This window comes from Ceratotherium simum, chromosome 29 (assembly GCF_057802395.1).
Source record: "Ceratotherium simum simum isolate JZ-2026a chromosome 29, ASM5780239v1, whole genome shotgun sequence".
NCBI classification, from domain to species: domain Eukaryota; kingdom Metazoa; phylum Chordata; class Mammalia; order Perissodactyla; family Rhinocerotidae; genus Ceratotherium; species Ceratotherium simum.
Window position 1 is genome coordinate 1,127,531 of NC_141928.1, and position 27,379 is coordinate 1,154,909.

The 27,379-nt window shown below is 56.6% G+C and overlaps 1 protein-coding gene across 2 annotated transcripts; it reads right to left on the reverse strand.

Moving 5' to 3' along the window:
- On the reverse strand, positions 1 to 25,849 carry TRAF2 (TNF receptor associated factor 2). 2 transcript variants are annotated; one of them, XM_004423668.3, is made up of 11 exons: positions 25,801 to 25,849; positions 17,101 to 17,319; positions 16,336 to 16,414; positions 15,973 to 16,071; positions 10,541 to 10,702; positions 9,323 to 9,397; positions 7,312 to 7,386; positions 5,152 to 5,478; positions 4,377 to 4,554; positions 2,609 to 2,757; positions 1 to 1,515 (listed from the first exon to the last, which is right to left on the reverse strand). In XM_004423668.3, the coding sequence occupies exons 2-11, from the start codon at positions 17,286 to 17,288 to the stop codon at positions 1,297 to 1,299; spliced, it is 1,551 nt and encodes a 516-aa protein (XP_004423725.1). In that variant the 5' UTR covers positions 17,289 to 17,319; positions 25,801 to 25,849; the 3' UTR covers positions 1 to 1,296. The 2 variants fall into 2 exon arrangements, with proteins under 2 accessions (XP_004423725.1, XP_087274883.1); XM_087418757.1 differs by lacking the exon at positions 10,541 to 10,702.
- Between the last annotated feature and the right edge of the window lie 1,530 nt (positions 25,850 to 27,379).

The window sequence follows — 27,379 nt, forward strand, 5'->3', positions numbered from 1 at the left end:
TTTGCTGCAGTGATTCTTTTTAATTAAAATACGTACATATATAACTCAAAACGTGCATATTTCTGAACGCTGGGAGGTGGACACAGGTGCTTGTTTCATTATTCTCTGTGCTTTTCTATCGTTTAACTTCTCAAGAGAGATGTGAGTGACCATGTAAGGGGAAGTCAAACCTATCACTGAAAGGTTCTCTGTAAGGACCCCAGGCAGCCCCAGCCTGAGAACAAATGACTGGTCACTGGCGCAGCCAGGTGAGGACAGCCATTGGCCAGGACCCTCTCCTGCACCCCACAGGGCTGAGGCCCTAACCCAGGTATAAGTGAGGTTCAATCCTGTGGCCAGGGTGCTAGGACTCTGCCAGTCGAGAAAATCCCTGGTAGCCAGAGAAGGTCTGGTTCCAGGGGCAACACCACTCCTCAGACTCCAACACAAATGAAGCCACTGGCCACTCTTCCATGGCAAGGGGTCCCTGCACAGAGGGGTAGGACAGGCCCAGAATGAGAGGCACATGTGTGGCCCTGCACTCAAGGCAGCCCCTGGGAGGCCTGAGGGAGGAGGAGCCGGCCAGCAAAGAACATTCCAGAAGAGAAAACAACTGGCTTCACCACGGCCCCAGGAGCGAGCTTGGAGTTGGAGACACAGACAGGGGCAGGGCACCTGCAAGGAGGGGGCCACGGGAGGCAGGAAGCCAGGAGGCCCCTGCGAGGGTCACCACTGCCAAGGTTGGAGCCAAACGGACACCACTCACCACAGAGATTCTACGATTTAATGACAACTTCTCCACAGCCCGACGGGGCAGCTGACACAAGTCCTGCAGTGGGGCTGAATATGTGACCCCCAAACACCGCAAGGGCAGCCGACGGGACATTCTGAGGACACAGGGCGCCCTCCCTGCCCACAGGCCTGGCCAGGCTGCCCCAGCAGGAGCTCTACTCAGGGCATTGGCCCGGGAACGTCCCTTCTCTCCAGAGGCTGAAGGGTGGGGCCAGGCACCAGGGGGCTCCTCGTGTGGCCAGATGGGGGGCGGCCCCTCTCCTCGCGGCCCCCCGGGCCTTCTGCTCGCCTTGCCCCCAGCCACTCCTGCTGCACACCAAGAGCTCTGAGCACTTGCACAGGACAGCTCGCCAGGAGGCACTCACAGGCCCACGGCCCACTCCACGTGGCCTGGCCGGAGCGCCCCCACCCAGAAGGCGGCCCCTTCCCAGTAGGTCGTGAACCCGGCAGGCACTCGCCCGCAGCGAGGCTCAGGCCCAGCGTGGTGGCTCCTCAACCCCGACCCCCGACCCTGGTGGGAGGCGGCTAGAGCCCTGTCAGGTCCACGATGGCCTTGATGAAGATGGCGTCATCACGCACGTAGGAATTCTTGGCCTCCATCTTAGAGACAGGGCAGAAGAGGGGACAGCCGCTCGCAATGTTCATGTCACTGACAGGCCTCTGGAAAGAGGATGAGGTCACGTCGGGTCTGAAGGCATCAATCACGTGCTCCCGGTTGTTCTGGTCAAGCAGCATTAAGGTCACCTGGGAGGAGACCGTCCCGGGGAGGGACAACACTCTTTAAGTCACAGCCCCACCTGGCTCCAGCTGCCACGGGCCAGCCCATCCAGGAGCCGGCACGGACCCATACAGATGCATGCCCCCACAGCAGGCGCCTGCTCTGCAGTGGAGCACTGGGAACACGGCCACTGTATGTCAGCCCTTTGTCTGGATGATCTGTGGCCATTCCAGCATCTTCTGTCCACTGACACATGGGATTTGAGGCTGAAGCCTACCTAGCACTATGGAACTGTGTTCATTTGTGCTTTTTCTAAATAACACTCATCTGACAGAAATTTTCCTTCTTTTTTTTTTTTTTTGAGGAAGATTAGCCCTGAGCTAACATCTAATGCCAATCCTCCTCTTTTTTCTCCTGAGGAAGACTGGCCCTGGGCTAACATCTGTGCCCATCTTCCTCTACTTTATATGGGACGCCGCCACAGCATGGCTTGACAAGCAGTACGTCGGTGTGTGCCCAGGATCCAAACCAGCAAACCCTGGGCCATCACAGCGGAGCACGCACACTTAACTGCTTGTACCACCGGGCCGGCCCCTGACAGACATTTTCTTACCAAAGAGCTCACAGAGTGCCCATCATCTCTCCTGAGGAACAGCACTCTTCAGGGAGAAGCCATGACTGCCAGTGGTGTCCATCCACCTGGCGCTCTGCTCTGCCGCCGCCTCCACCATGAGGGCCACAGAGGCGCCCCAGCATCATAAAAGCAAAGGATAATACTGTACTGACCTAGGCCCTAAATCTTCAATTCCTCAACCAAAAATGGATTCTGGTTTTCAAAGTAATAGATTATACCTCAAATAAAGACTCTTTAGCTGTATTTCTTCCTCTGAAACGAACTCTCTGAGGTGGCATTTTTAACTGCTGGCCCCACGTGGCCATGAAGATGGTGAGTTACCACCACCATGACCAGCATTTGGAAGCTGTGCAGCTGACTAGACACCACCAGAGCGCTCCATGCCATGACAGGGTCCAGGAACCTGAGCGCCTGTCCTGACAGCCTCACCAGCCCGTGGGGCTCCCAGGTGCCCCCCAGAGCAGTGCGGGGATGGCCTTGCGCACCTTTTGGTTGAAGGGCCACCGCAGGAGGGCGTCGTTGGGGCCCTTCATCACCACAAAGAAGAGAGACAGGTGTGTCCCACGCCCGGTGCCGTCTCCATTCAGGTAGATGCGCAGACACATCTTGTAGCCGTACCTGCTGGTGTAGAAGGCTGTGGGGGAAGGCGCTGGTGAACCTAGGCCCCAGTGGGCACGTCCTACCTGGCCGCCTTCCCCGGAGAGACAGAGAAAACACTCAGGTGCAGGCCCACAAAGAGGGAACTATTTTCTCAAAGTATGCAGAGTTAGTTGCCAGCAAAAACAAATTTCTTAAAAAGAAAAAAGTAGTATTCAGAAATGGTGTTTTTCAGAACCCTAAACATAACCCCAAACTGGCCACGCATGAACTAGCCATGAACCCAAGGGGCGGCTGGAGCAACAACTAAGAACCACCGTCTGGGGCTCTGGGCAGAGGGGCCTGGCCTAGAAGAGACGACAGCGGGCTGAGAACCCCGGGCCAAGCTGGACCTGACGTCCCTGACATCCAACAGGGTGCAGAGAAAAGGAGCGACAGCCAGGAACATGGCGGTTGCCGTTTCCTAACCCACAAGACGCAACACTGAGCATAGGGCACATGCAGAGAGCAGTCTACAGCCGACTCTGCCTTCTCGCTCACGCCTCCAGAAACCACTTCCATCGCTCCCTGTACGCCCACCCTGTTTGCAACCCAAGCTGTGCCAGGCAGGTCAGACAAGGCAGACTCTGCCCGACCAGAGATGGATGTCCACCAGGAGCGTGTCACAGGGCCACCCCAACAGGAGCTCATGCTCAGCCACTGTTCCTTTCACCCAAGTTCACTGCCAGGTTTTGTCAAAGCTGAAGCCACAGGAAATCCGAATCAGCAGGTGCACTTCAGCTGCCAGGGAAACACGTGGCAAGGAGGCGCCAGTGTGTCCAGTCCAGAGCGGATGGTCCCTCTGGACCCCGCACAGACCACTCCCTCACACTTCCTGCCCAGCTCAGGAAGACAGCGTGTGCACTTGGTCCAGGACGTGCCACAGAGGAAGCAGCAGGTTGGGGACACCCCAGAATTACACTGTGGGTCTGCCCACAGCCCCTGCACTCAGGGAGCATTACCTTCCCTTCCTGCCCCATAAATTCAAACAGGAGAAGAGCCCACACCACTCAGCCCGGGCTCTGGAGCCCATAGCCTCAGTAGCAGGTATGCCCAAGTAAACACTCAAATAAATGGCATGCAGGGTGCATCCTGCCAGTGGTGGGTCATCCCCGGGGGAGGCCGCAGCACACGCAGTGGGATCCTAACAGCATCTGCCTCGGGACAAGGCCACCACATGCCACCTTCCTCCACCTCCCTCTCCAGCAGCACCTTCCTTCTGAGAAAACACTCTGAGCATCCCTTAAGGAGACCCACAGCTGGTGGTGAAAAGGGGCATGAGAAACCACCAGCAGCACAGGCAGGAGCCAATAGTGGGAGGGGCCAGATGAGGGAAGGCCTGTGGGGGGAGTCCTGCCTTGCACAGCTGTCCTCCCTCATGGTCTCATCCTCCCTGCCTGCGCTGCTCTGCCATCCCACCCTGCAGCGAAGGTGAGAGCTGAGATGAGGCTGCAGTGACTGAGGTGGGAGAGGAGCTGGCTCATTAGGAGGGCTCCTGCCCAAGGGGGACGTGTCACCCCCTTGCCCTCTCTGGGAGTCACAGTGACTCCTGATGTTAGCTGGCAGGGGACAGCCTTCAGCCTGGGGAGGACATGGCAGCCCAGGACAAAATGGCACCTGGGGAGAAGATGGCAGGTGTGCGGCCGGCCACGGCTTCCTGGCGTTTCCTGGTGAAGTCTGAGATCTTCCAGATGAACACCCCGTCGAAGGTGGAGGCCTCCATCTCGTGGACCTTCTGCTCCAGGTCGGCCATGGCCAGGTCCTTCAGGCCAATGCTTCTCTCCAGCTGCTGCACCTGGGGGGCACGAGGAGCCCCGTGATGACGCACACCTGCTGGGGTGCCAGGCCAGAGGGGGCCAGGGGATTTGCCCAACTCTACCTCCATGGAGACCACCTTCCGCCTCGCAGGTATGTGTTATAAAATTACCCCCCACGCCCATCTTTCCACCAGTTTCCAGTAGGATGACATCTCCCGGTGCTCCTGAGGCTACACTGGGCTCAGCCTCTGTCAGGTTGCCTCTCTCCCCACAAGACCCCTAACCCCACCCAGGCCCCAGGTTCCAGGGCTCAAGTGTCAGGAAACACGCTCATGGAACCCACAGAAAGCACGAGGCACGTTCCCCATGGCTACCTCTGCCCCCCCCAGGTCGGAAAGAAGAGGCTACATCCCCGTGGCCTCTAGGAACCCAGTGAGTTGGGTCCATCAGTAAATGGGGCTCAAGAAGGGGTTCTGCTCAGAGACAGAGAGGCCAAAGCAGAAAGCGAACAGCGTGCTGGAACTCGAGGTGCTGCACTTGAAGCCCTGGCTCTGAAACCCCGTGGTGCCAGGAACCTGCCCAGGATGCATCCTGGCACCAAGGGGAGAGACTGCACCCCCGCACCGGGCACAGACCTTGTTACTCAGGGCTTCGATCCTGTCTTGGTCCAGCCGGTGCTGCCGGCCGCAGGCCTCGGCAGTCATGGCCACCCTTTCCACCTCCCGGTTCAGGACGCAGACAATGTTCTCAAAGGTAGCCGTCTTCCTCTCCAAGGCCTCACACCTCTGCAGGAGCTCTGCAGCCTTGGAGAGCTCCACCCCCGGGACCCCCACCTCACTCTGGCCAAGGAAGCGGCCACCGTCTGCCACGAGGTGCTTTGTCTCCAGGAGGATGCCCAGCAGCATGGCCAGGTGCTCCCGGAGCCACTGCACCTCATGCTCCTGCTGCTTCTCGCTCTCCACCTGCAGAGACAAGACAGGGAAGGTTTGCCAGCCGCACCTGCGCTCAGCCCTGACCAGGACCCCTGAGGCCGCACAGGCCTCAGCAGAGCTTGGAAGTGCCTGGAAAGTGAGGCGATGACCGAGTTAGTGACGACCGTTCCACCTCGTTTTCCTGACGGTGTTTCATCTGTCTCTGTCTGAAGTCAATCGTGTTTTAAAATACAAACCTTCCTGAATAACTTGCTTATGTTTAAAGTAACAAGGAAGAATATACCATCACAAAAGCTGCCACGGGGGGTGGAAGAGGGAGGGGGAGATAAAGCTAAGTAAGCATCTTCAAATAGTCTTTACTGTACCGACCTGGTTCTGTTGCCAAATTTCTTCCAAACCTTCACAACCAATTTAAAAATGTTAGACACTCTCAAAAAATAAAAATAGAAATAAACAAATGAACTCCCACGTGAGGCACACCACCCAGGGAGCGGCTCCCTGGTGGTGCTCAGACAGGAGACCCCCAAGTTCCAAGGAGCGGGTGCTGGGGCTGCTGTGCACATGGCATGGAAAAGAGGAAACTGTCGCTGTGCTTGGGGCTCGAGGTCCAGTGTTAGATGAGGCCAATACATCGCTAGCCCTTAGTTGGAATTAGACTCATGACGTGTCTCAGTGAGCACCCTGGGCCCACACGCTGGCCTCCACCAGCCCGAGGTCAGGGAACCCTGGGCATGAGCAGGAAATGGGCCAGCAGTGCATGACCCGGGAAGGTAGACCCAACACAGACTGAGTGACAGCAGGAGGCGCCATCCCTGTTCACTGCCGTTAAAATCAAAACAAAAGCAAAACACCTGAGAGTAGTATCATCAAGTCACAAATGACAAAGCCAGGACCACCACCGCCAGAAATGCTGCTGGGCTGTCGCTGAGGAGCAGAGCGCTAGGCGTGCCCCGCTCCACGGAGACCGCAGGCCCTCAGCCAGCTGGGGGACTGCACACTCCCACTCCTCAGGGGGACAGAACAGTCAGGGAAAGGAGGGGGAGGGGCCATGTGGACAGAGAGCTGCCCAGGCCTGAGGGAGCCACACAGAAACCCGCGGGTGTGCGGCGTGCACACAGGAGGAGGATCAAGGTCCTGGGGTAGGAACAGGTCACTGTGCTTAAGGACAGCCAGGCCAGTGACCAGGGCAGGGAGACGAAGTCAAAGGCAGCCAGGATCAAGATCACGCAGGAAGGGACACACAGGAAGGGCCATGCAGGCCACGGATGCAAGTGGGGGCAGTGGGGAGGTGGAGAAGGCAGGGGAGGCAAGGGAGGTGTGGTATGGAGAGGCAGGTGCGATCCGGGACCCGTTTGCAGGCAGAGTGGAGGATCTTCCGGCAGACTGGACGTGATAGTGAGAGAAGAAGAGGGTCCAGAATAAGTGTTGGGCTTTTGGCCAGAGTGGCTGGGCGAACCAAGGAGCTCTTTTGGGGAAGGCAGGAAGACAGGGAAGAGTGTGGATCGTGGTGTGCAGCTAAGGTTTGAGATGCCCACTAGACATCAGGGAGCTGGAAGCGAGGGTGTTTTTAGCAGAGAGGGGTGCTCAAAGCGGGGGCACCATGAGGTCACCAGGAGGGTGAACGGACGGAGCAGGCTGGGGAGACTGAGCCTGGGATGCCTGAGAGCCCAGAAGGCGGAGAGGCAGCCAGGGAGGCGGGAAGAAAATCAGGAGGGCCAGGCCTGAGGCCAAGTGAAGACCATGTTCAGGAAGAGGGTGTGCAGCACACTTCTGCCGGCCTCCACTCAGGAAGCAGGGAGCTGCCCCGAGGACCGAGGCAGCACACACCCAGCCCCGGTGGCCCCACAGCAGACCTGGACTCACCATCTCAGGGCAGCCGACAGCGTGGAATCTGCACGGGACTCGGCATCTGCCACACGTCCTGACGTGGTCCTGAAACTAGAAGAGCATGACATCACAAAAGCAGTTACCACCCTGCTCTGGCCCCTCTCACCACTTCCACCCCTACAGGGGCACCCTACCACCCGCCAGCCTCTTCACTCTCATGTGGCACAAAACCCAACACACATGTCCAAAGCTGCAGGAGCGCACATGCACACGCACACACGTGCACACATGCTTGCACACACGCACTGGCGGTGTCAGTAATCAAGGTGGGCACAGGCTGAGGGCCTCACACGTGTGGGCCGTTTCAGAACGCCGAGGGAGACCCCGTCTCTTGCACAGGCCTCTGCATCCCAGAGGGCAGTCCTCCTCCATCAATCATAGTCTGTCAGACACATCATATCTGAGGCCCTGGGGCCTTGGAGCTGGAAGCCTGGGTTCTGGCTGGAAGCCAGAAATAAGGAGGGTCAGCCTGACCAGGGGTCAGACACCCACCACTGACCCAGCGTGATGCTGGCGCGCAACAATGCTGAGACCAACGGAACAGAACACAAAGCCCAGAAAGGGGCCAGCTGTGCAGAGACACTCAGTACTGACACAGGCAGCACCTCACATCAGTGAAGACAAAGCCTGACATTTTCATCAGCAGGTTAAGGGTGAGGGGGCAGCCACAGGACGACGTCCAAGTGGTCCCTCCACCTCCATCCACCGGGGACCTGAAATGTGAGAAAACCAGACCTACAAAGACCAGAAGGAAAGAAGACTTATCTCCTCTGGGCCCGGGAGGAGGAAATGGTCCCAACTTGGAACCAAAATCCAGAAACAGTGAGAGAAAAACCTTGACCAGGGCCCCCCAAACAGAAACGAACAAGGATTGCCACTTGGCAAAGTAAAGGACTCTGTCTCCAGAGTCCAGACAGAGAGAAGGGGACCAGGAGCCCCACCGGGAGATGGGCAGGAGTCACAAAGGCTCCTAGCAAGAGCAATGCAGATAAACTTTAAGCAAAAAAGCGCTCAATCACACTCGCAATTTGTGAAATGGAGATGAAAACTACCCTGAGACCTTTTCTCACCCTTGTATGGGCGAGACCCAAGGTCTGACCCCACACCCCACTGGCAGGTCAGGGACACAGGTCTCCCCCTCGCTGACGGGCTCAGGTTTCTGAACCACAGCCCCAGGCAGGGGTCCGAGCTGACAAACGACAAATCCATTTCCCTCTGACTTCTCAGAATGCAGCCTTTTCCTAGTTTTCACTTTGGAGCCATGTAACTATTTCACAAAACTACAAGACAATGTTTTTTAAGAGCAATCCTAAAAACTCAAAAGCAAAAGGAAACAAAGGAGCTCAAAGGTGCATTGAACTGGCAGCCCATCCACCCACCCTCCTCATGGGAGGGCGACTGGATCAGAGGGCACACCGAGAGGGAAGAAAACTGATCCCCACGTCCTTCACCAGCACGTCCACAGTGACGCTGATGCTGGAACGACGCAACCGTCACACCCAGCAGGATGACACACATGAACCATAGTGCTGACATCATTAGCTACGAAGATTCTCTGCAGCAAAACGAGCTCAACATAGGGAAGTTAGGTAAAAATCTGAACCAGAATTCAGTCTGAACCCTGATGTATTTTCTCTTAAAACAGAGCCAGGATTCCTGCTCCCTCGCTGAAGCGTTTCGGATGAAAGGCTGTGCTATGGGAAGGAGTGGGGGCAGGGATGAGGAGCGGCCACCAGCATCCCTGAACCTCAGGATGGTCCAGGCTCTTACAGGGTGCACTCTTCTTCTGCCCAGGCTTGGTCACCTCCATCACCAAAAATTTAACAAAAAAGCGTCCCACAGGTGACCCCGACGCGCGTACCCACCCATAAGCCGTCGCTTCTCCTTTGGGCACCAGGTCCTGACCCCCACAGCACGCGCACAGGCCCCTCACTGCCAACACTTGTGCCTGTCCTGCTGGTGCTCTGCAGCAGCGGAAACCACTTACCTTCTCGCGGGAGATCTTCTTCTTGCCACAGCCGTCGCAAGTCAAGGGGAACTTGGGGCAGATTTCATGGTGCGCCTGGAAGAGAAGTGGGCAGGAAGTTAGAGCTGGGAGACTGGGATGTGCCGATGCTCGGATGGGGCCTGGCCTGAGGTCACGCTGTGCTCCTCGTCACCTCCTCCACCCCCGGGCTGGGACCCCCGGCCTCTCCAGAGATGGCACTCCTGTGGCACCCACAGGAATTTCAGAGAGTTCAGAACCTCCTCTTCATCTGGCTGCCCCCGGAGCAACACAAGAAGGATAAGCTGCTAACAGTGACCTGAGAGGAGAGAGCATCACCACTCGCCACCCAACTTAAATGGGCCCTCGGATGGAGAACAGCTCCCTGGCCCCGAGGTGCAAGGCTGGCGGGACTTTCTGAGGAAGGACCTGTGAGCAGCTGGAACATCTCCAAGAGAGACCCCTGATGAGATGCTGCAGGGCGCTTGGCACCCCGACGCACTATGATCAGGCCCCTGGATCTCAGGGTTTATAGGAAGAGGGGACAGAGGGGAAACAATCTGCCAAATGCAGACCGGCCAGCTTCTTCAACAAATAAATGGCAAAGAAAAAAAAGATGCCCTGGGGGCACTGTTAAAGATGAAAAGACATGATAAACACATCGATGCAACGCAGCAATAAACATGACAGACCCCTACGGAGGTCGGGAAAGTGGGCACCCAGCCAGCGAGTGCCCATACGCAGTCTCCGGTAAGTTTCAGATGTGGAAGGAATGTGTGACAGCTCTGCAGAAACGAAGGCGCCTGCCCCTTAGAAACACATTCTGAAGAATTTGCGGATGAAACGGCAAAAGTCTAGGACGGTTTAGTAACAGTCCGGGGAGGCCCGACACAATCTGGCACACAGTGATGCCAACACAACCGAGTAAGGGTACGGGAACCTCACACTGCCATTCTGTGTCTGAACTTTTCTAAAATAAAACAGCTTTTTAAAACGACTTGGCTTTGACTTCACCCCCGACCCGGTTCCCCACCGAGAAGCCTCCACCCACACAGCTGCGTGGGAAGGGCTGAACCCTGGCAACAAGCCGGGGAAGCACCAAACTGGCCCCAAGGGCACGACACGAAGCTCAGCGCCATGGTGACGGCTGGGCCAGGCCAGGCAGACACCAGAATTCCCGCCACGCCGCAGCGCCGCGAGGACCAGCCGGCATGCCCTCACCTTCATGTCAGCCCAGCAGCAGGGTACCCGGCAGTGCCTGCAGCTGAGGCTTCTCTCTGGGCACTCGTGCTCCGAGTGGCGTTCCTTCTCACCAAGGCGGACCAGGCCTTTACACGCCGGGCACTCAGTCAGCATGAATGGGCAGTGTCCTTCATGGCAGCTCTGGCAACACAGGGAGCAAAGCATCAGCAGAGCACTCAGGAGGACAGCCCCAGCCACCACCACTGCACCCCGGCTGTGTACAGAGATGGCTGCACCGGCCGAGGCTCCCAGGTTGGTTTCAGTGCTACACCACTGGGACCCTGCGTCAACCCCACAAGTGCCTGGCAAGGGGCACCACACCAAGTGCAGAGAATCCATTCACTCCAACACCTCTGCTGCAGACCAGAGACTAGGACTCAATTCCAGCTGGTTGCACCCCACCCACGCCATGACCCCACGAATGTCCCTCCCTGGGCTTCACCCACAGGACACAGAGGGGACTTCTCCGGAGTGACGTTCAGGGACAACAGGACCACTGGCCAGACAGAGAGAGGGGCCCCAGAGGGTTGGGACAGGGGATGGAGTGTAGAAGGCAGCAGCAGAGGGAGGGCATCCAGAGAGGGGCAGCAGAGCCAAGGCCCGAAGCAGAGAGCACCCAGCCGACAGAGGCACAAAATCTGCTGGACGCCAGGCGGCCAGGCCTGGAGCAGGACACGTTCTAGGCAGACAGAATTAGAGCAGTGACGAGAGCCCATGTGCCATGATGAAAACGGGCTGTGGGAGCCAGAGTGAGAAGCAGAGAAGCAGCTCAGGAGCCCACCCACTCGTCCCAACACCTGAGGTGGAGCTGGCTGAGCCCGCCCTCCCGGAGCTGACACCTGGAAAGGCAAGGTCCAGGCCTGGAGCTCTACGGGTAACAGCATTCCAAGAGAAGGGTCGGGTGAGGCGAGACCTGGGAGCATCCCAGGAAAAGCCAGGGCAGCGCAGGAGAAGGACCTGGAGGGAGGAGGGCGGGCGCCTCACACAGGTTGGGGGTGGGGAACCTGGAAACTGAATCCAGCCCCGTCTCAGGCTTTACCGCAAAGGAGCTGCACAGGAAGGCTCTAAGGACAAGGACAGCCCAGCCCTGCGAGTGAGCAGACTGCGAGGCGCAGGGCAGGAACGGGGAGGCAGGAGAGGTGAGAAAGGGCAGGCCAGACTTGTGCTGGGAGCCCCTGGATGTGCCCATAAACCAAATGCCTCCGAGGCAACAGCCTCGGAAGGACAGGTCAGTCCCGGTCCCTGGCCTGCAGGGGCCGTGAGCTGAAGAGAGGGAGAGAAACTGTAGGAAACTCTCAGGAAAAGTGTGCTGTGAAGGGGAACAGAGGAGCAGGTCAAGGAACAGGGAGCTGAAGATTGGTTTGCTGTTAAGTTTTTTTATTGTGGTAAAATATACAACACAAAATTCACCATCTTAACCACTTTTAAGTGCACAGCTCAGTGGCATTCAGCACATTCACGTTCTTGTGCACCCGTCCCCACCATCCGTCTCCAGGACTCTCATCTTCCCAAACTGAAGCCCTGTCCCCATTAAACACTCACCCCCACCCGCTCCCCCAGCCCGACACCACCATCTACTTCCTGTCTCTGTGTTGACTCCTCTCGTCCCTCACAGGAGGGAGTCCTAGAGATCTGTCCTTTGGGGTCTGGCTCATGTTAAGTTTTAGATCAGACACACTAGAGCTCGTTTGCATGTTGATGGAAAAAATGCAGAGACAGGGATCCTGCAGTGAAGGAGGAGGTCACTGAGAGACGACAGTTCTGGAGAGGCCAGACCAGGAAGAGGGGTCAGCACCTCAATAGAGATTTGGGCTGGGGCCCCAACAAGCCAGGCAGCTCGGGGCCGAGATGCTGGCGTGAAATGTCGGATCTTCAGGCCTCCCTGCAGAGCTCAGTCGCAGAGGACCTGAGAGGGACGGGCAGGGCCCCCAGATGTGCTCTGTTTCCATATGTCCCCACAGCTTCGTGGACAAGGAGTGAGCAGAAGCAACAGGTGAACTCCAGAGGGATAGGGCACGCATGTTGCCCCTCCCGGCAGCACAGCCGTGGTGTGGAGACTTCAGATGTGGTGTCCAGTGGCGCCCACACCTCCACACGACCCTACACTCCACGCCTCCTGGAGCACGCACCCCGTCCCTCTGATCTCCTGCGTGGACACACACCAGATCTAACACCACAGGCCCAGCCTCCCTGATGATCCTAGGGCAGCCCGACAGAGCACCCCAGACCTGCCACGCGAGACCCTGGCCTCAGAAGGACACAGACTGGCCACAAAGGCAGGCCCAGACAGGACCAGTTGCACAAAGCCCTCAATGCTATAGCAGAGCAGAGGGGAGACCTGGCTCCTGATGGTTCCTGTTCAACCTCCCCAGGGAGCACCCCTCACACTGTCACTGCAGCCGCTCGGCTGACCCACCATTCCCTGTTGACAACTCTTCAAAGGCTCCCAGCAGGGCCCCAGGGCCCAGCCTGCCACCACTTCAGCCCGAGCCCCTGAGCCCCAGGACACTCCGGGACCTCTGGCATATGGATACTATACCCCGCAACCACCCAACGGGCAGGGCCCCACCTGGGCCATGCTCAGCAAGTGATAACCAAACTGACCCAGAGAGGAGCCTCAGAAATGAGCATGGCTCATGAGACAGAGAAACTGCAGCACCCCATCAGGGTACCTGGACTTAATTCAGAGAGTGTCCTTTAAAGCGTAATCAAATACTGAGAGTGAAACATGGGGGCAGCTAAAAGAAGACTGAGCGTGCGGCACTGCTGTGGACGGGCGAGGACACTTGGACCATCCCGCTGACGGTTCTCAGCCCACACTGCTCGCTGCTCACATCTTCGCACGGCCAACACTTCAGGACATGGCGTTCCAGTAGGCCCGGATGGAAACCCAGAGCACGTACACTGCACCCCCACCCTCACAGGACAGCACACACTTTGGCGGCTCCTGACCTCGCATATGCTCAGAGAGAAGCACATGCTTCAGAGAAACCAGTATTTATTCAACCAGAATTTAAACGAACGTCTAAGCAAACAGAGTCATCTTAACTCTGAATTCACTGGGACGAGTGGGGAGACTGAGCACACTAGACTCTGCCTAGCCTTTCAACTGCAATTTTCCTTCCGCTAACCTGCTAACCTCTCCAGACCCCTGCCAGCCCCTCCTCTGGAGCCCCCAGGCTCTTCCTCCCTGTGGCTCCCTCCTCTCGCGCCCGACCACGTCTCAGTCTTATCTCACGTCCAGAAGACCAGCTCCGGGGGAGTGCAGCTCAGCCTGCTCTCAGCACTTGGCTGCACTCCACAAACATCTTTGAACTGGACTGGAGTTTCAAATCACTGGGTTCTTAGTAAATACTAGACATCATTGCAAAGGAAAAACAGATTCAAGGCTAAACAGGATTTTCCCCATCTTGCCACACTTTTCAAATAACTCAGCCACAGCATTAGCATTTCACACCACCACCCCAATTTGGAGCCACCCAAAGGGCAGATGTGTTGGCTCAGAGAGGCAAGTGGAGTGGTGGTCACAGCAGAGGTGGCCGCACCTGTGCCCTGAGACCTTGATCTCACCCCAGCCTGTGGCCTTCACAGCCAGCGAGAGGTCTGATCAATATATCAAAGGCGAGTGTCCCAGAGCAGTGCCCGCCCCCACGTGACCAACCCGCCCCTCTCAGGGACTTTCCGGAGCTCTCAGGCAGCAGCCAGGGACTTTCCAGCCGGCATGCCTGCGGGGCCGCACGCCTGGCCCTCAGCCGGAGGCCCACAAAGCTGCTGCCCTCCTGGGCCTGGCAGGCAGCAGAAACCCCAGAGGAATTTGGAGCTGGGGGTTACTACACCTGCCCCCAGCGGTCTCTGGGTCCCCTCACCACGCCCCACTGCCTGCGCCCCACACAGCGACATCACCTGCCTGTGCGCGTGCACACAGTGGCCTCTGGGCCATCCGAGGCCTCCGTCCGGGGGGCAGAAGTCTCTCACTCCCAGGAAGAGTGCAGGGAGCTCAGAGCCGCTCAGCTTCCGGGCCCTGGGAGCCCATCAGAAGGAAAGTGCATCTTCTCGTCCATCCCACCAGAGGCTCCTCCCTGGACTCACCCAAGCGGCCCCTCTGGCAAAACACAGCTTAGAGCCCAGAGACCACAAAGGCAAGTTAGCCAAGAAGAGGGAAGTGCACAGGGCCAGGAGCAGGAATGGAGAAGCCCGCTGAAACCAGGACCCCAATTCCAGACCCAATAGGCCCTCCCCTGCTGTCAAGACTCAGTCATAGTCCAGTACCCACCCCATGGCAGGGAGGCTTCCCCTGGCCAGGGCAGCCCTGGGCAGGAGCTTGCCTGAGAGTAGGAGAGCCAGGGTTCCACAGACAGACCCTCCAGCCTCCCCACTTGGAAGGCCCAACCTGTGCCTCTGTGCCACTGAGCACAACTCTCCAGCCCCCCGAGGCCACCACTCCACTTCCTGTCTCTGAGTCTGACTGCTCTAGGGCCCTCACAGGAGTGGAGTCCTACAGGATTTGTCCTTCTGTGACTGGCTTGTTTCACTGAGCACAACGTCCTCAAGGTCCGTCCAGGCTGTACATGCGTCAGGATCGCCTTCCTTTCTATGGCTGAATACTATTCCACAGTGCGGACAGACCACATCTTGTTTATCCCTTCATCTGTCAGTGGACACTTGGCTACTGTGAACACTCACGTACAAGTAGCTGTTTGACATATAAAGGTTTTTCAAAGGGCATTTGTTAAGAAGAGCAGATGAACAACTAACTGGATGAGCTGTGGCACCTCTCGGCCTCCACGCTGCAGGTTTAGCTGCCGGATGCCGACCATATAGAAACCCCCAACGTGCCAACGCACAGATGTGAGCCAGCCTCACCTGGCAGGGAGACATGCACACTGACTGGTGCCCCATCACTGGCCAGATGCCTTTCTGTGACCACAGAAAGAAGGTGCAGATGAGCTCTGCAAGTTCCAACGACACTACAACCCCAAAGAGGAAAGCCATCGTGAGGACACAACAGAAAAATCCCACCAAGCAAGAAAGCTATGGTTTCCTGCACACACAGGGAGAGGCTGCAGCCCACTCCCAAGCCAATACTAGGTCCTGGCACACATTGCCACCTCACTGCCACCCCGCTATGGCAGGAGGACTGCACCCCCATTCAACAGACCAGGAAACTGAGGCACAAAGAGGGTGAAGTACGCCACCCAAGGCCACGCCACAAGGGCTCCACGGTGCAGGTCTGTGCTCTGTAGTTTGAACATCTGAGTGGACATATCATAAAGAGCAGCTGCACCCCTCTTCCACAGACATCAGATGGGCTTAAATGCAGAAGCTGTCTGTCGCACAGGCTCTGGTGCCACTGCTTTGGGGGAGGGGCTTCAGCCCCCAGGGAGGCCGGGCCAGCGCAGGGAGGCCCCTACCTCATACTCTTTAAGGGTCCCCTTCCAGGTGCAGCCGTCGTTGGGACAGACAGCTGGCAGGCTCTCCACCTCCCTGCGGGCAGCATTGTCCGGGAAAGCCTGGGGAGAGAGCGTCCCTGCTGTTAAGCCTCCTCCCAGTCGCCCACTGCCAACCCCACACCACCAACACCGGAGCCTCCTGGACGGCGGCTCTCAGGACCAGGGCACCTCTCCACACGGCCACTCCAAACTCCAGAAACCCCCACAGCAGCGAGGGGTATTTCTAGCTGCTGATGTTTCTTTCTGCCACCTGTGTTATTAAAGAAAATGCCAACACATTTTCTATCCTTTTCGACATTTTTAGCTTAAAGACTTTTCACTTACCGAACTGCTTTCTAAAATAGAAATGCCTTCTTCATATATGCCCTCGTGCACACAGGCGGCACAGTTCTGAGGCCCGGAGCTGGTGGGGAGAGAGAGAAGTCCCACTGTGAAACCTACGTGAAGAACAAACGAGCGCCTTTGCCTCGCTGCAAACCCAACTCCACACCTCCATTCCACAGACTTGCTCATCTCTCCTTGAGTCACGACAAGCGCACAGCAACAGTATAAGGTTTAAAACACTGGAAACAGGTGAGATGACCTGAATCCTCTGATGATGGATCATTCCTTCCGTTGTGACAAAGGCTCTCTCTGAACTGCCGGCGCTGAGAGACAGAGGCCCCAGAACAAGGTGCCGGCTCCTCTCACCTCCTGACCAGCCACTGATGCACACAGCCCCCGCCGCTCAGACCAGACGGGCAGCCCCACTTACGGAGCAGCCCCGCACAGTCACTCACACACGTGTTAATTATCTAGAGCAGCACACTCAACCAACCCAACGTCACTCGAGCCCTAAGTGTAATTTTAAACTGTCTGGTACCCATGTTAAAAACAAGGAGAAGCAGCAGGGAAACTAACTTTACTAATACGTTTTATTTCACCCCTGCGTCCAAAGCAGCACCATGTCAACAACATGGAGCCCATCTTTCTAGGTCATTAATGTCACGTCCTTGTTTGCAGTGAACCTCTGCCATCAGGTAGTGTTTCACCCGGAGACACCTCCCTGGAGCAGCCCCAGGCAAACCCCAGAGCTGGCCACGCGCGTACCTCAGGATGCTGGTCAGGCAGTAGGAGCAGTAGCGGTGGCCGCACTGCGCCTGGAAGGGTCTGCGCAGGACGTTCTTGCAGGCTGAGCACAGGTACTTGTCCTCTAGCTTGGTCCCCAGGAGGGTCTTTGAGAAGCCAGGCTGCAGCAAGTCTAGGGAGCCAGGAGGGGTCACGCTAGCTGCAGCCATGAGAGCCGCGCCCCCCGTGAACCGCCAAGCCCTAAGAAAGAACACAGAGCGCGTCACGGCGGGTCCTGATGTGGCGGTGCCTCCACCCCAGAGTAATCCTCCAGGGAAGATGGCCCTGCCAGGCAGTGAGGGCTCTGGTTGTCAAGCTGACCTGTGGTCAAGAATCTGAGAAGCAGGATTTTTGTGCTCTGGGAAGCCTTGGAGACAATCTAGTCTAATCTCCTGCTACAAACACAGAAACCAAGGCTCAGCCAGGGTGGCGACCTGCCCATGCCTCATAGCTGGCACTCACACACTCACCCCGGAGCCCTAGACCGGTGGCTGTCCTCAAGGTCACCCAGCCCAGGCCTCTGCTCCCAGGCCAGCTTGCTATAACCCGTGGATGGAGTACGTGCCTGCATGTGAGCTCAAAGGACACCACCTTCCAGCTAACAATCAGCAGTCCTTGACTTTTGTGCCCTTCCATTTCCCCAAGGCTCCTACAATAAATACGTTTTTAGAATGGCGGATGGCTTTTACAAAAGACCTTACAGATCAGCCTGGAGGAAGAGTCCCACGTGCTCCAGCCCTGAGCAGTGCCTGGGAGATGGCCACGCCATCCATCCGCCTCTCCAACATCAGCCCCAAGACCAGGTGTGCAGCCTCCCTGGCATTGCTCCTCTGCTCCCCCGTAGCCAGTGCTCCTCTCACTTCAGAGCCGTCCTCTGCTGTCCACTAGGCCTTGCCAAGGCTCCCAGGGCAAGGCCACCAGGACAGGCAAGTCGGGGTGGAGGAGAGGTTCTCATAACACTCAGAGACGTTGTGTGGAACTCACTGTTCAACGTCCACGGTCTCAAAAAGCCACAAGAAATCATACCCCTTGACCCTTGAAAAAGGGCAAGTACCCCACAGCCCCTGAATGCGAAGAACTGTCAGCTCAGAAAAACTCAAGACCCAGAAAGACCACCCTAGCCCCCTCTGCGGACACTCCAAAGAGCTTCCTTCTCAGCACACCCCCAGAAACACACCCCGTGTGTCTTCTCACAGATCTGTGTGGGGAGCACACCAGCTGTCACGCCATGATGTTTGTTTTTTTTTTTTTAATTTTATTTATTTATTTTTTCCCCCAAAGCCCCAGTAGATAGTTGTATGTCATAGTTGCACATCCTTCTAGTTGCTGTATGTGGGACGCGGCCTCAGCATGGCCGGAGAAGCGGTGTGTCAGTGCGCACCCGGGATCCGAACCCGGGCCGCCAGCATCAGAGCGCGAGCCCTTAACGGCTAAGCCACGGGGCTGGCCCACGCCATGATGTTTTGAAACAACATCTCCTTCCAGGAGGAGAGAGGGGTGTTTCACTGTCCTAAGCTGGTGTGACACGGCAGCAAACAGCGACAGATCACCGGTATGTCATCTTCTGTCCGCTGGGTAAAGCCACTTTCAATCAACGCTTTTGGATTGTAAAGTATGAGGCCATAGCTCACAGACTATTTATAGAACCTGCATTTACTCCTCCAACCACCCGACAGAGGGGATGCTGTGCCCTTGGTCACTCAGAGGGAGGGCACACCTCCATCTAGCTTGCTCGCAGGTGCATGTGCTCCTCTCACACGTGGGCGTGCCCGGGCCCAGGGATGAGCCATCCATCCATGTGACAACTGGGGGATTCCATTCTTTCAAGCCGTCACAACACAGACATGTAAGACTAGAAGGTGCCGCTTACTAACAAAACCTCGCAGTGGAAAATCTAAACAAGAAGTCCTAAGGGCTCGCAGACGCGACCAAGGAGGGAGGACCCCTCAGCCCATGTTTTTCAAGGCCCCGTTGTGATCTGCTACACACAGGAACGTACTAGAACAAAGGGCCCACAAAAAGACACTTATTCTGGCATGAGAGGCATTCCGCATTTTCTGTTTTTTCTGGTCATGCTACTGAACTGACTACATGAACCATTAATGTCTAAAAATCACTGCTCTAAACTACATGAGACAAAGGGATTTTTATTTTTAAATATCACTAGTTTAAAAAAAGCCACGTTCTTGAGGTAAAAACCCTATTTAGTATTTGCTATGTTAAATAAAGGTAAGGGACTCTGCGGCTTGAGGCCTGTTTCATACAGGCAGGGCAAGAAGGTGAAATAACCATGAAGGTCACCGGCCAGGGGCGAAGACAGGGTGATACTTCCCTTTGTTCAAAGTCTCATTGAGCAGCTTCCTACAGTGTCTGTCAGGAGAGGCTTTGTTGAGATTTTATCCTTTCCTAGTGACATTCCGCCTAACACAGTCGGGCCTGCTTTTTGGCCGACTGACCACACCTTCTGTGACAGACTGAACCCATTTTATTAATCCATCGACTTTTACTCCTGTTACATGCAAAAGAACCACAAAAATGGTCTCTTTTTTGAGTGATAAAAAAAAGAAAAAGCCCAACACACAGCCGGGCCTCGACCTCAGTCCTGCTCCTCAGTGACCTCACACTGGCTGCCTACTTCGTGGTCACAACTACCTGCCATGGCTGGAAGGCGGGGTCGCCACTCCTGTTTTAAATACGGAGAAATGAGATGGGGAGGCAAGGAGCTTACCCAGCACAGGACGCCACTCACAGCGTGCTCTGGCAGTTCTTAGCGCTTAAGTCCTTAAACACTTTAGTCAAGTCTCATTTATAAATGCATATGAACTTTTGAGAACTGTAATGGAAACCATCATAAAGACTCACAAGTGTTGTTCCAAAATGTAACCCTTGGAAAGCCATCGACATGTGAAGGCCTGCTGCCGCAGGAGCGGCCGTCTCAGGCCCCGTGACCCCATCCTTGGCGGCCTGCACATGTCCACCCACCTGGACTTCCCCGGGGCTCAGGGGACTCCCCGACTGACCCCCGTGGTCAGTGGCACTCACCCGGCCCCGAGACAGCTTTTGTACTTGGATCACAGCCATGAGGGGCAGGTGATGAACCTCCAACCTGGAACCAAAATGCCCGAATGGTCCTTTCAAGCTTCCAGTTTATTTTCCAAATCCTGACTCTTTCAGGTAAGTTGGTTAAAAACAAGAACTATATTCATTTGCAATGACTCATATGTGTGAGCGAGTATTCCCATCTGGCCCAGCCCTGATTTCACACTTCATTCATTTCCAAAACGACGCTCCAGACGTGAATGCACTAACTTCATACAACAGACTGCCGTTGTCAAACGGGCATTTCTACTACATACAAAACAGTATTTATGGAATAATCCAGTTACATGAAGTTCAAGGACAGGCAAAACTATTCTATGACGATGGCAGCTGGGACAGCAGTTCCCTTTGGGGGTGTGATATTGCGCTATGATAGATATTTGGTCTTCTCGGTTCCTGGCACAGAGCTCCTAGGACCCCTGAGATTTCGTGAGTGACTGGGGACAGAGGAGCATCTTTTGTTATTCATAAGCCACTTCCACCCCCACCCCCACCCCCATCTCCGGGGAGGAGGGGCTGGAGACATTTAATCACCAATGGTCAATGATGTCATCAATCACACCTTCGTAACAAAGCCCCCATAAACCCCTACAAGACAGGGTTCATAGAGCTCCGAGGCTGGCAAACACATCCAGCGCTGGGAGGGTGATGCGCTGGACAGGGCATGGAAGTTCCACACCCGCGCCTATACTTTGCCCCATGTGTCTCTTCCATTTGGCTGTTACACATAAGGGTTTCCCTGAGTTCTGTGAGCCATTCTGGCAAACTATTGAACCTAAGGAGGGGGTCATAGGAACCCTCAATTTATGGCCAGGTGGTCAGAAGTACGGGAAGCCTTGATTGCCAATAGGCATCTGAAGTGGGGGGGCAGTCTTGTGTGACAAGCCCTTAAGATACGGAGTCTTCGCTAATAACTCCAGGTGGTTAGTGTCAGAATGAGTTAAATTATAATGCCCAATCGGTGTCCACCGAGAAATGGAGAATTGCTTGATATGGAAAAACCCACACGTTTGGTGTCAAAAGCATTGTGAGTAGAGAAACACAGAAGTTTTCCATTTAGGGGGCCAATGTTGCCTGCAAGGGGCATGAGGAGGCCTTCTGGGGTGCTGGAAATGAGTGTATACATGGACAAAACAGAATCTGGCTGTACACTTAGGATTTGTACATTTTGCTGTAGGTACCCCTCAATTTAAAAAGAGAAAGATGGAGTTTCTATTCCCAAAGACTCAAAATAGATGGCGAAATCCCTAATTATGATATACCCGTGCATGTTTATCCAAAATAACCCTGCCTCATAATGTTAAAAATAGGAGAGCAACCTCAAAAATAGGTTCTGACATGAAAGTAGCCTCCCAGGTGAGGCCACAGCTCACTCCCGCCTCCCCACCCTAGGAGAGTAGGGGGCATCCAGCACCCCACTGCTGTTCAGCCATTTCCTTCACTGCAGGTGAAGCTGGGCTGCACATCCCCGTCACAAGCCCAGGTCCTGCCTGAGTGCAGAGGAGGAGGACCTGGGAAAGGCCATCCCCGCAAGAAATCAGAGACACCAACTGAGCTGGAGACCACAGGACAGCGTCTCCACCATCCTCAGTCTGGTGTGTGAGTGTGGATTAGCGGTGTCGGAGAATAATTCTCAAGAGGGGAGGCTGTATTGTCACAACAAACCGATGTCAAATCAGATACTGGAGCACCCAGTTGCAGGGGGGTCACCGTGCTGCCAGCAGACACAGTGGTTCAACCTGGGGGCCTCACCCTATGATGCCCCCAAATGCCAGGGACCGAACTTCCCAAATTCATGCTCCCACTGACAGCCCACTTCTATTCTGTATGATATTGGGATTCCACGTCAGATTTCACTTGGTTCCACGCAGTTCTAACCCACCTGTGTAACAGGCCTATTTAAGCAATATTCAAGAACTTTAATCTGCACACAGCCAGGAGTATGAGACCTCCCCAGGACTAGAAATCCACTTTAAAATTATAATTTCATACTAAAGTCCATCTTTTTTCAAGCTCAACGTAATGCCAATAGTAGCGTGGTACCAACTTAACACCCAACAACCGTTTACACTAAAGCATCGTAAGCAAATACTGTTGGCAAGGATTTTTCCAGTCTTACGGGCTGCCTCATATTTACCCATACAATCAACATATTTAGTTTCTCTTATTAAAGACCAGGGCGGTGAATAGGGAGAGACCAAGTAATTACAATGCAGCCATTCTATTCCCTTCGAAGTCTCAACTTCGTCTCACGAGACCCACACGAACACCTGCTCCCCTGGCCCATAGCCCTGACCTCTGAGTGTGGGTGCCCAGGGCCGGGTGCACGTCCCACTGCCCTGCAGAAAGCTCGCTGGAGCTGGGCGCCCCCCCCCCTTCACCTGCTCAGGCCAAATTCTTGGAGACTGCTCTCTCTCATCCACCCACCTCTTAAGGCGTGGGTAACTCCACTGGCTCTACCTTCTACAAACATCCGGAATCTGACCACACTACTACTGCCAGGTCCTGGCAGCCGTCCACTGTGACCTGACTCTGCACTGCCTCTCACAGGCCTCCAGGCAGCCAGAGGGAGCCTTAACATGCAACTGGGACTCAGTGGCTCCTCCTTCAGACCCCCAGGGCTCCCAGGCTGCTCCGCCCTCCTGAACTCCACCTGTCCCCACCCCCACCCCACCCACCTGAGGAGGACTTCCCTGGCAATCTTCCTTAAAACTGCACTGTGCTGGCCCTCTTTCCCGCCATGGCCCAGCTCACCACCTCACCCGCTCTCTGTTCTCCTTGGTATTATGATTTTGCGGGCCTGCCCCTCTAGAATGTATGCTCCAGGAGAGCGGGAGGAGGGACCCAGGCCTGTGCACGGGGTGCATGAGCACCCTACCTGCTCCCCAGGCTCCCGGCCCCATCCACTGACTCCTACGCCCTGTAATCAGGCCCTTCCTCGATGCCACACCATTGGACCAGCTGTGCCCCACCCTGCTCCAAAGCGGCAGCCGGATCCTGGAACCTGAGCCAGCTCTTCCTTCTACCTGAGTCACTCCCTCTACTCTACCTCCTACCCCAACCCCTGCTGTGTATTCACCTCCCTAAATCACAACCAGTCCACAAAACCACCTGCCCCACCTGCCATCTCTACTGCCTGCTGGGCCCTGCCAGGGATGTGGTCTCAACCCCGCTTGGAGCTGGGCCTCTCACAGCTCCGACCCTGAGGACAGCTTCTGCGGAGCCTCCTCCCCTCCCACCCAGGCTCAGCCCCTCTGGGCAGGGGTGGGGCACTGTGCTCAGACAGTGACATGTCCTCCCTATGGACACACACCCAGATCTTTAGGGACCCGTCCTCACCCGTCTCAGTCTCCATAAGTAGTAAGCCCAGCGCAGCCCGGGAGGACATGAGAACTGATAGAAGAAGGTGCGCACCCCCGTCTAGACTTTCCTGCCCTGCCTGTGCGAGCTCACACCGCTCACACTGTCCAGCCATGAAAGCCCACCTGCCAGGCCGCACTCAGTCAGCGCACCCCCCATGCAGGTGGGCAGGCTGGCGTCCCCACTTCCAGAGAGAAGGCCCAAACCTGACTCTCAGAACACAAAGCGAAAAGACCTTTTTCTTCCTGGAGAAACGCTTTCTCCAGCAACAAGTGATCACTGTAAACCCTGTGCTCTAGTCTCCAAATTACAACCACTGTTGAAATAACCTATTCCCTCAGGTCCCCAGAGGAATGACACTCCAGTTGACTTCCCTACTAAGTTTAAAAACTCCTTAAGAGAGAGAACCCTCAGCTGAAAGCCCCTCACCCTGCATCCCTGCAGCCCCCTGTGAGGCTCACACACCTCCTTCACTCCACTCACTGCACCACAGGGACGTTTCTGGGCTCCTGCTGTGGACCATGCATGGTGCTGAGGAGACGGAGGCATTACTGTCAATGCAGTCAACAGGCCGGGGCCACAGGGCACAACGCAGCCTCGGGTGGCAGAGGTCTGGGATGCAGAGGGACGCTGGAAGGGCATGTGGCGCAGGCTGGGCGTGTCGAGAGGCGCCTGCAGGGTTGTCCCAGGCAACATGACCAGCGAGCACAGAGGCCCAATGTCACAGCACATGCCCCTGGGAGCCTCAAGGTGGCTGGGCTCTATCCTGAGGGCAAGGGGGCTGCAGGAGGGGGAGAAGGCAGGCTAGGGGCAGGAGACAGGAGAGCAGCTGCTCAAATACGTGAAGAGACTACTGCTGGAAGCTCCGAGCACTGCTGCTGCTGCTCCAAAAAAGCTTTAGGGAAAGGAATTCTTCAGTTCTTGTGTGTGTGAAATTCAAGCAATATTGAATTTTGTGGTATGTAAGTTACACCACAATAAAGTAGTTTAAAAAACAAACTCAAGCAACAATCTTGGGTTGGTTGGGACTTTCACCTAAAACCAGTAACCAAGTTGCTAAACACCGCTGTCCTCAAAGGTGACACGCGGGCCGGGTCAAGCAAGGCCAGGCGTGACCTCTGTGCACCTCTGCCGTGGGCTGGGAATCAGGCCCCTCGAGCACCCCCAGACCCAGGCAAAGGCAGAGCGTCTGCCCTCACAAGCAGGCGCAGATGTCTTGGGCTCTCCACTGTCACGGTCAACGACCCTGCTCTGTGTCCAGGGAGCCTCTCGGCCCTGGACAGACACAGAGCTTTTCTGGGTTGCCCCACTCCAGGCTCCCGCAGTCCCACAGCTGCCTCCACTCCGGATCCCATCGCGAGGCCCCTGGGTGTTCCAGCAACTTCACGTCCTCACCAGCGATCTCGGGCCTCGTGTTCACCGTGGAAGCCCGCACCAGCCTCACGCCGTGAGGCACGGACCACATCCCAGCCTCGGCTCACAGCTCCCCACGCCAAAGGGGCGCGGCTGGAGGCCGACACGAGGGCACCCTAACGCGATCACCCGACCAGGAACCGCTTCTGGGGACGGGGCGGGGTCTGAGAACAGGGGCAGGGGAGCTGAAACCCTGAAAGGCAGGAGGGCGTCGGGGGACGCGGGAGCCAAGAGAGGCAGGGCCACCGCGGGCGGGCCCTGGGGCCTCGGGGCCAAGCTGCAGGGGACCGCGGAGGTCCGGCGCCGCCCGCGACGCTCGGGGAGCTCGTCCAGGTCCGAAGCAGGTCAGACGGGCTCAGGCGAGCCCACAGCTGGGGTCAGGGCGGGGGTGAGGCGCCCACAAGCCGCCCTCGAGGCTCGGGGCAGCCGGGCTGGGGCGGGGGCGCTGCGACCCCGGCTGGAGACAGCAGATCATGACCTCAACGTGGACCCCGCGCCCTGGACCCTCCGAGGTGGACGCGCGTTGTGACCCCGCACTGTGACCCAGGCCGGGACCCCCTCGCCGGAGCCGCCGTGGGCGCCCGCGGGCGTTCGCGAACTTTCCTGCGCCGGCCGCCCTCCGACTTTCAGTTTCCGGCTCCCCCGCTCCCAGAAATCCCCTCAGGCCCGCAGGCGGCGGCGGCCCTGCCTCCCCCGCGCCGCGCGCCTCTGGCCCCGTCCCCCGCCCCAACCCTCGACCACGACCCCGACCCCCGACCTCGACCCCCAACGCGGACCCAACCCTGACCGCGAACCCCCGGCCGGACTCACCAACGGTCGCCGCGCGCCCGGAACTGCGCGCCCGCCCAGCCGCCGCCACCACCGCGGACCCGCCCCCGAGCCCGCCTGACGGACGGAAGCGGGGGCCTACCAGAAGTGCGCAGGGAGCCGCAGCGGGCGCCGAATGGTCAGGTTCCCCCCCGCCCCCCTGTCTCCCAGCCCGCCTGACGGACTGACGCGGGGGCCTACCAGGAGCGCGCAGGGAACCGTAGCGGGCGCCGATTGGTCAAAGCTGCCGCGGCGTGACTACTTAAGTCGTCCACCGGTTTTGTGGCGGAGCTCGCCGGACACTGGCGCGGCTCGCCGGACACTGGCGCGGCTCTGTGGCCGGGAAGCTCTGTCTGCTGCAGGTGCCGGGAGAGAGCGGGATAGCCAGCCACAGCAAAGCCGTCGCTGCTCCTTACCTGCCGAGAACCTCCCACGAAGGGTCAGCCCCTGGCCCAGGGCACCGCGGCGGCGCCTTCCTCTCCCAGCGCCCGGCTCAGAGCAGGGCCCCAGTGTGGGTTACATTTATAAGAAAAAGTAGCAAAAAACCCCGCTCACTTCGAGGCGGGGAAGGCGTGCGAGGTCTCCTTTCCAGGTAGTGAAATGTTCTAGAACTAGACAGTGGTGATGATTGCCAGACACCGTGAATGTACAAATGACGCTGAATTGTAGGCTTTTAAATGGTTTAAATGGTGAATTTTATGTTATGTGGATTTTACCACCAAACAAAACCAAAAATGCGCAACCTGTGGTCTCCAGACACATGGAAATGTGGAACACGCAAATGGAAACATCTAGAAACGAAGCAGTAGTCTTGGCCAGAAAAAAGGGGGCACCACTGGGAGGGCCGAGTGTTGACCCCATCACTGCCACTAAGTGGGTGCCTGAGGCAAGTCTGTTTCCTTATCTGCCAAACAAGAGTCAGAACAAAATGGATTATCTCTCGTTGAACACGAGCTTAGCTAAACGTCTGACAAACAGCATCTCGTCTCATACTAGTGTCCGGAGATGGGGACTGCTGTCTCATTTTGCGGAGAAGGAAATGGAGGCTCAGGGAGGCAAGATTCCTTACCCCAGGTCATGGCACATTCAGCACCTCCACTCCAGTGAGATCATTTGATGCAATGGGCACTGTTCAAGGATGGAGTAAACCAAAAAACAGGCAGGCTTTGAAGTTACATGATTTAAACCATCCACGCTGTGTCCAGAGTTTCTCGCAACATGCTGCATAAGTCATTACTTGGTCAGTCAGAATTCCCAAGGGATACAGCAGCAAGGCCGCCCTGCCTCTGATAGAAGGTCCATGAACTTCGAGGCTGAGTTTGCCACAAGCAACCTTGGAAACCTCCCCAGTCCCCACCTACAGCTTCACTGAAGTTTCACTCAAGCCCCAGACCTAAGCAAGCTGTCAGATGTGAGGAGGTTTCTCCTCCCAGAGTCTGGGAGGCCTGTGAACCCACCAGCAGCTCAGCAGGAAATGGTTCTTGTTGCAAGAGGAGATTCACCTGCAGCAGTGCACCCCACTTCCTTCATGGGAAAATCAGGAAGTCGTTCACTTGCCTTCTACCACAACTCCCAGGGAACA

Coding starts and splice junctions, on each gene's coding strand:
- TRAF2 (XM_004423668.3), bottom strand. CDS start 17,288: ATGGCTGCAGCTAGCGTGACCCCTCCTGGCTCCCTAGACTTGCTGCAG. Junction 10,703..15,972: donor GGACCCTTAAAGAGTATGAG/GTAGGGGCCTCC, acceptor CTGTGTTGCCAG/AGCTGCCATGAAGGACACTG. Junction 5,479..7,311: donor CTGTCGGCTGCCCTGAGATG/GTGAGTCCAGGT, acceptor TTGTCTCTGCAG/GTGGAGAGCGAGAAGCAGCA.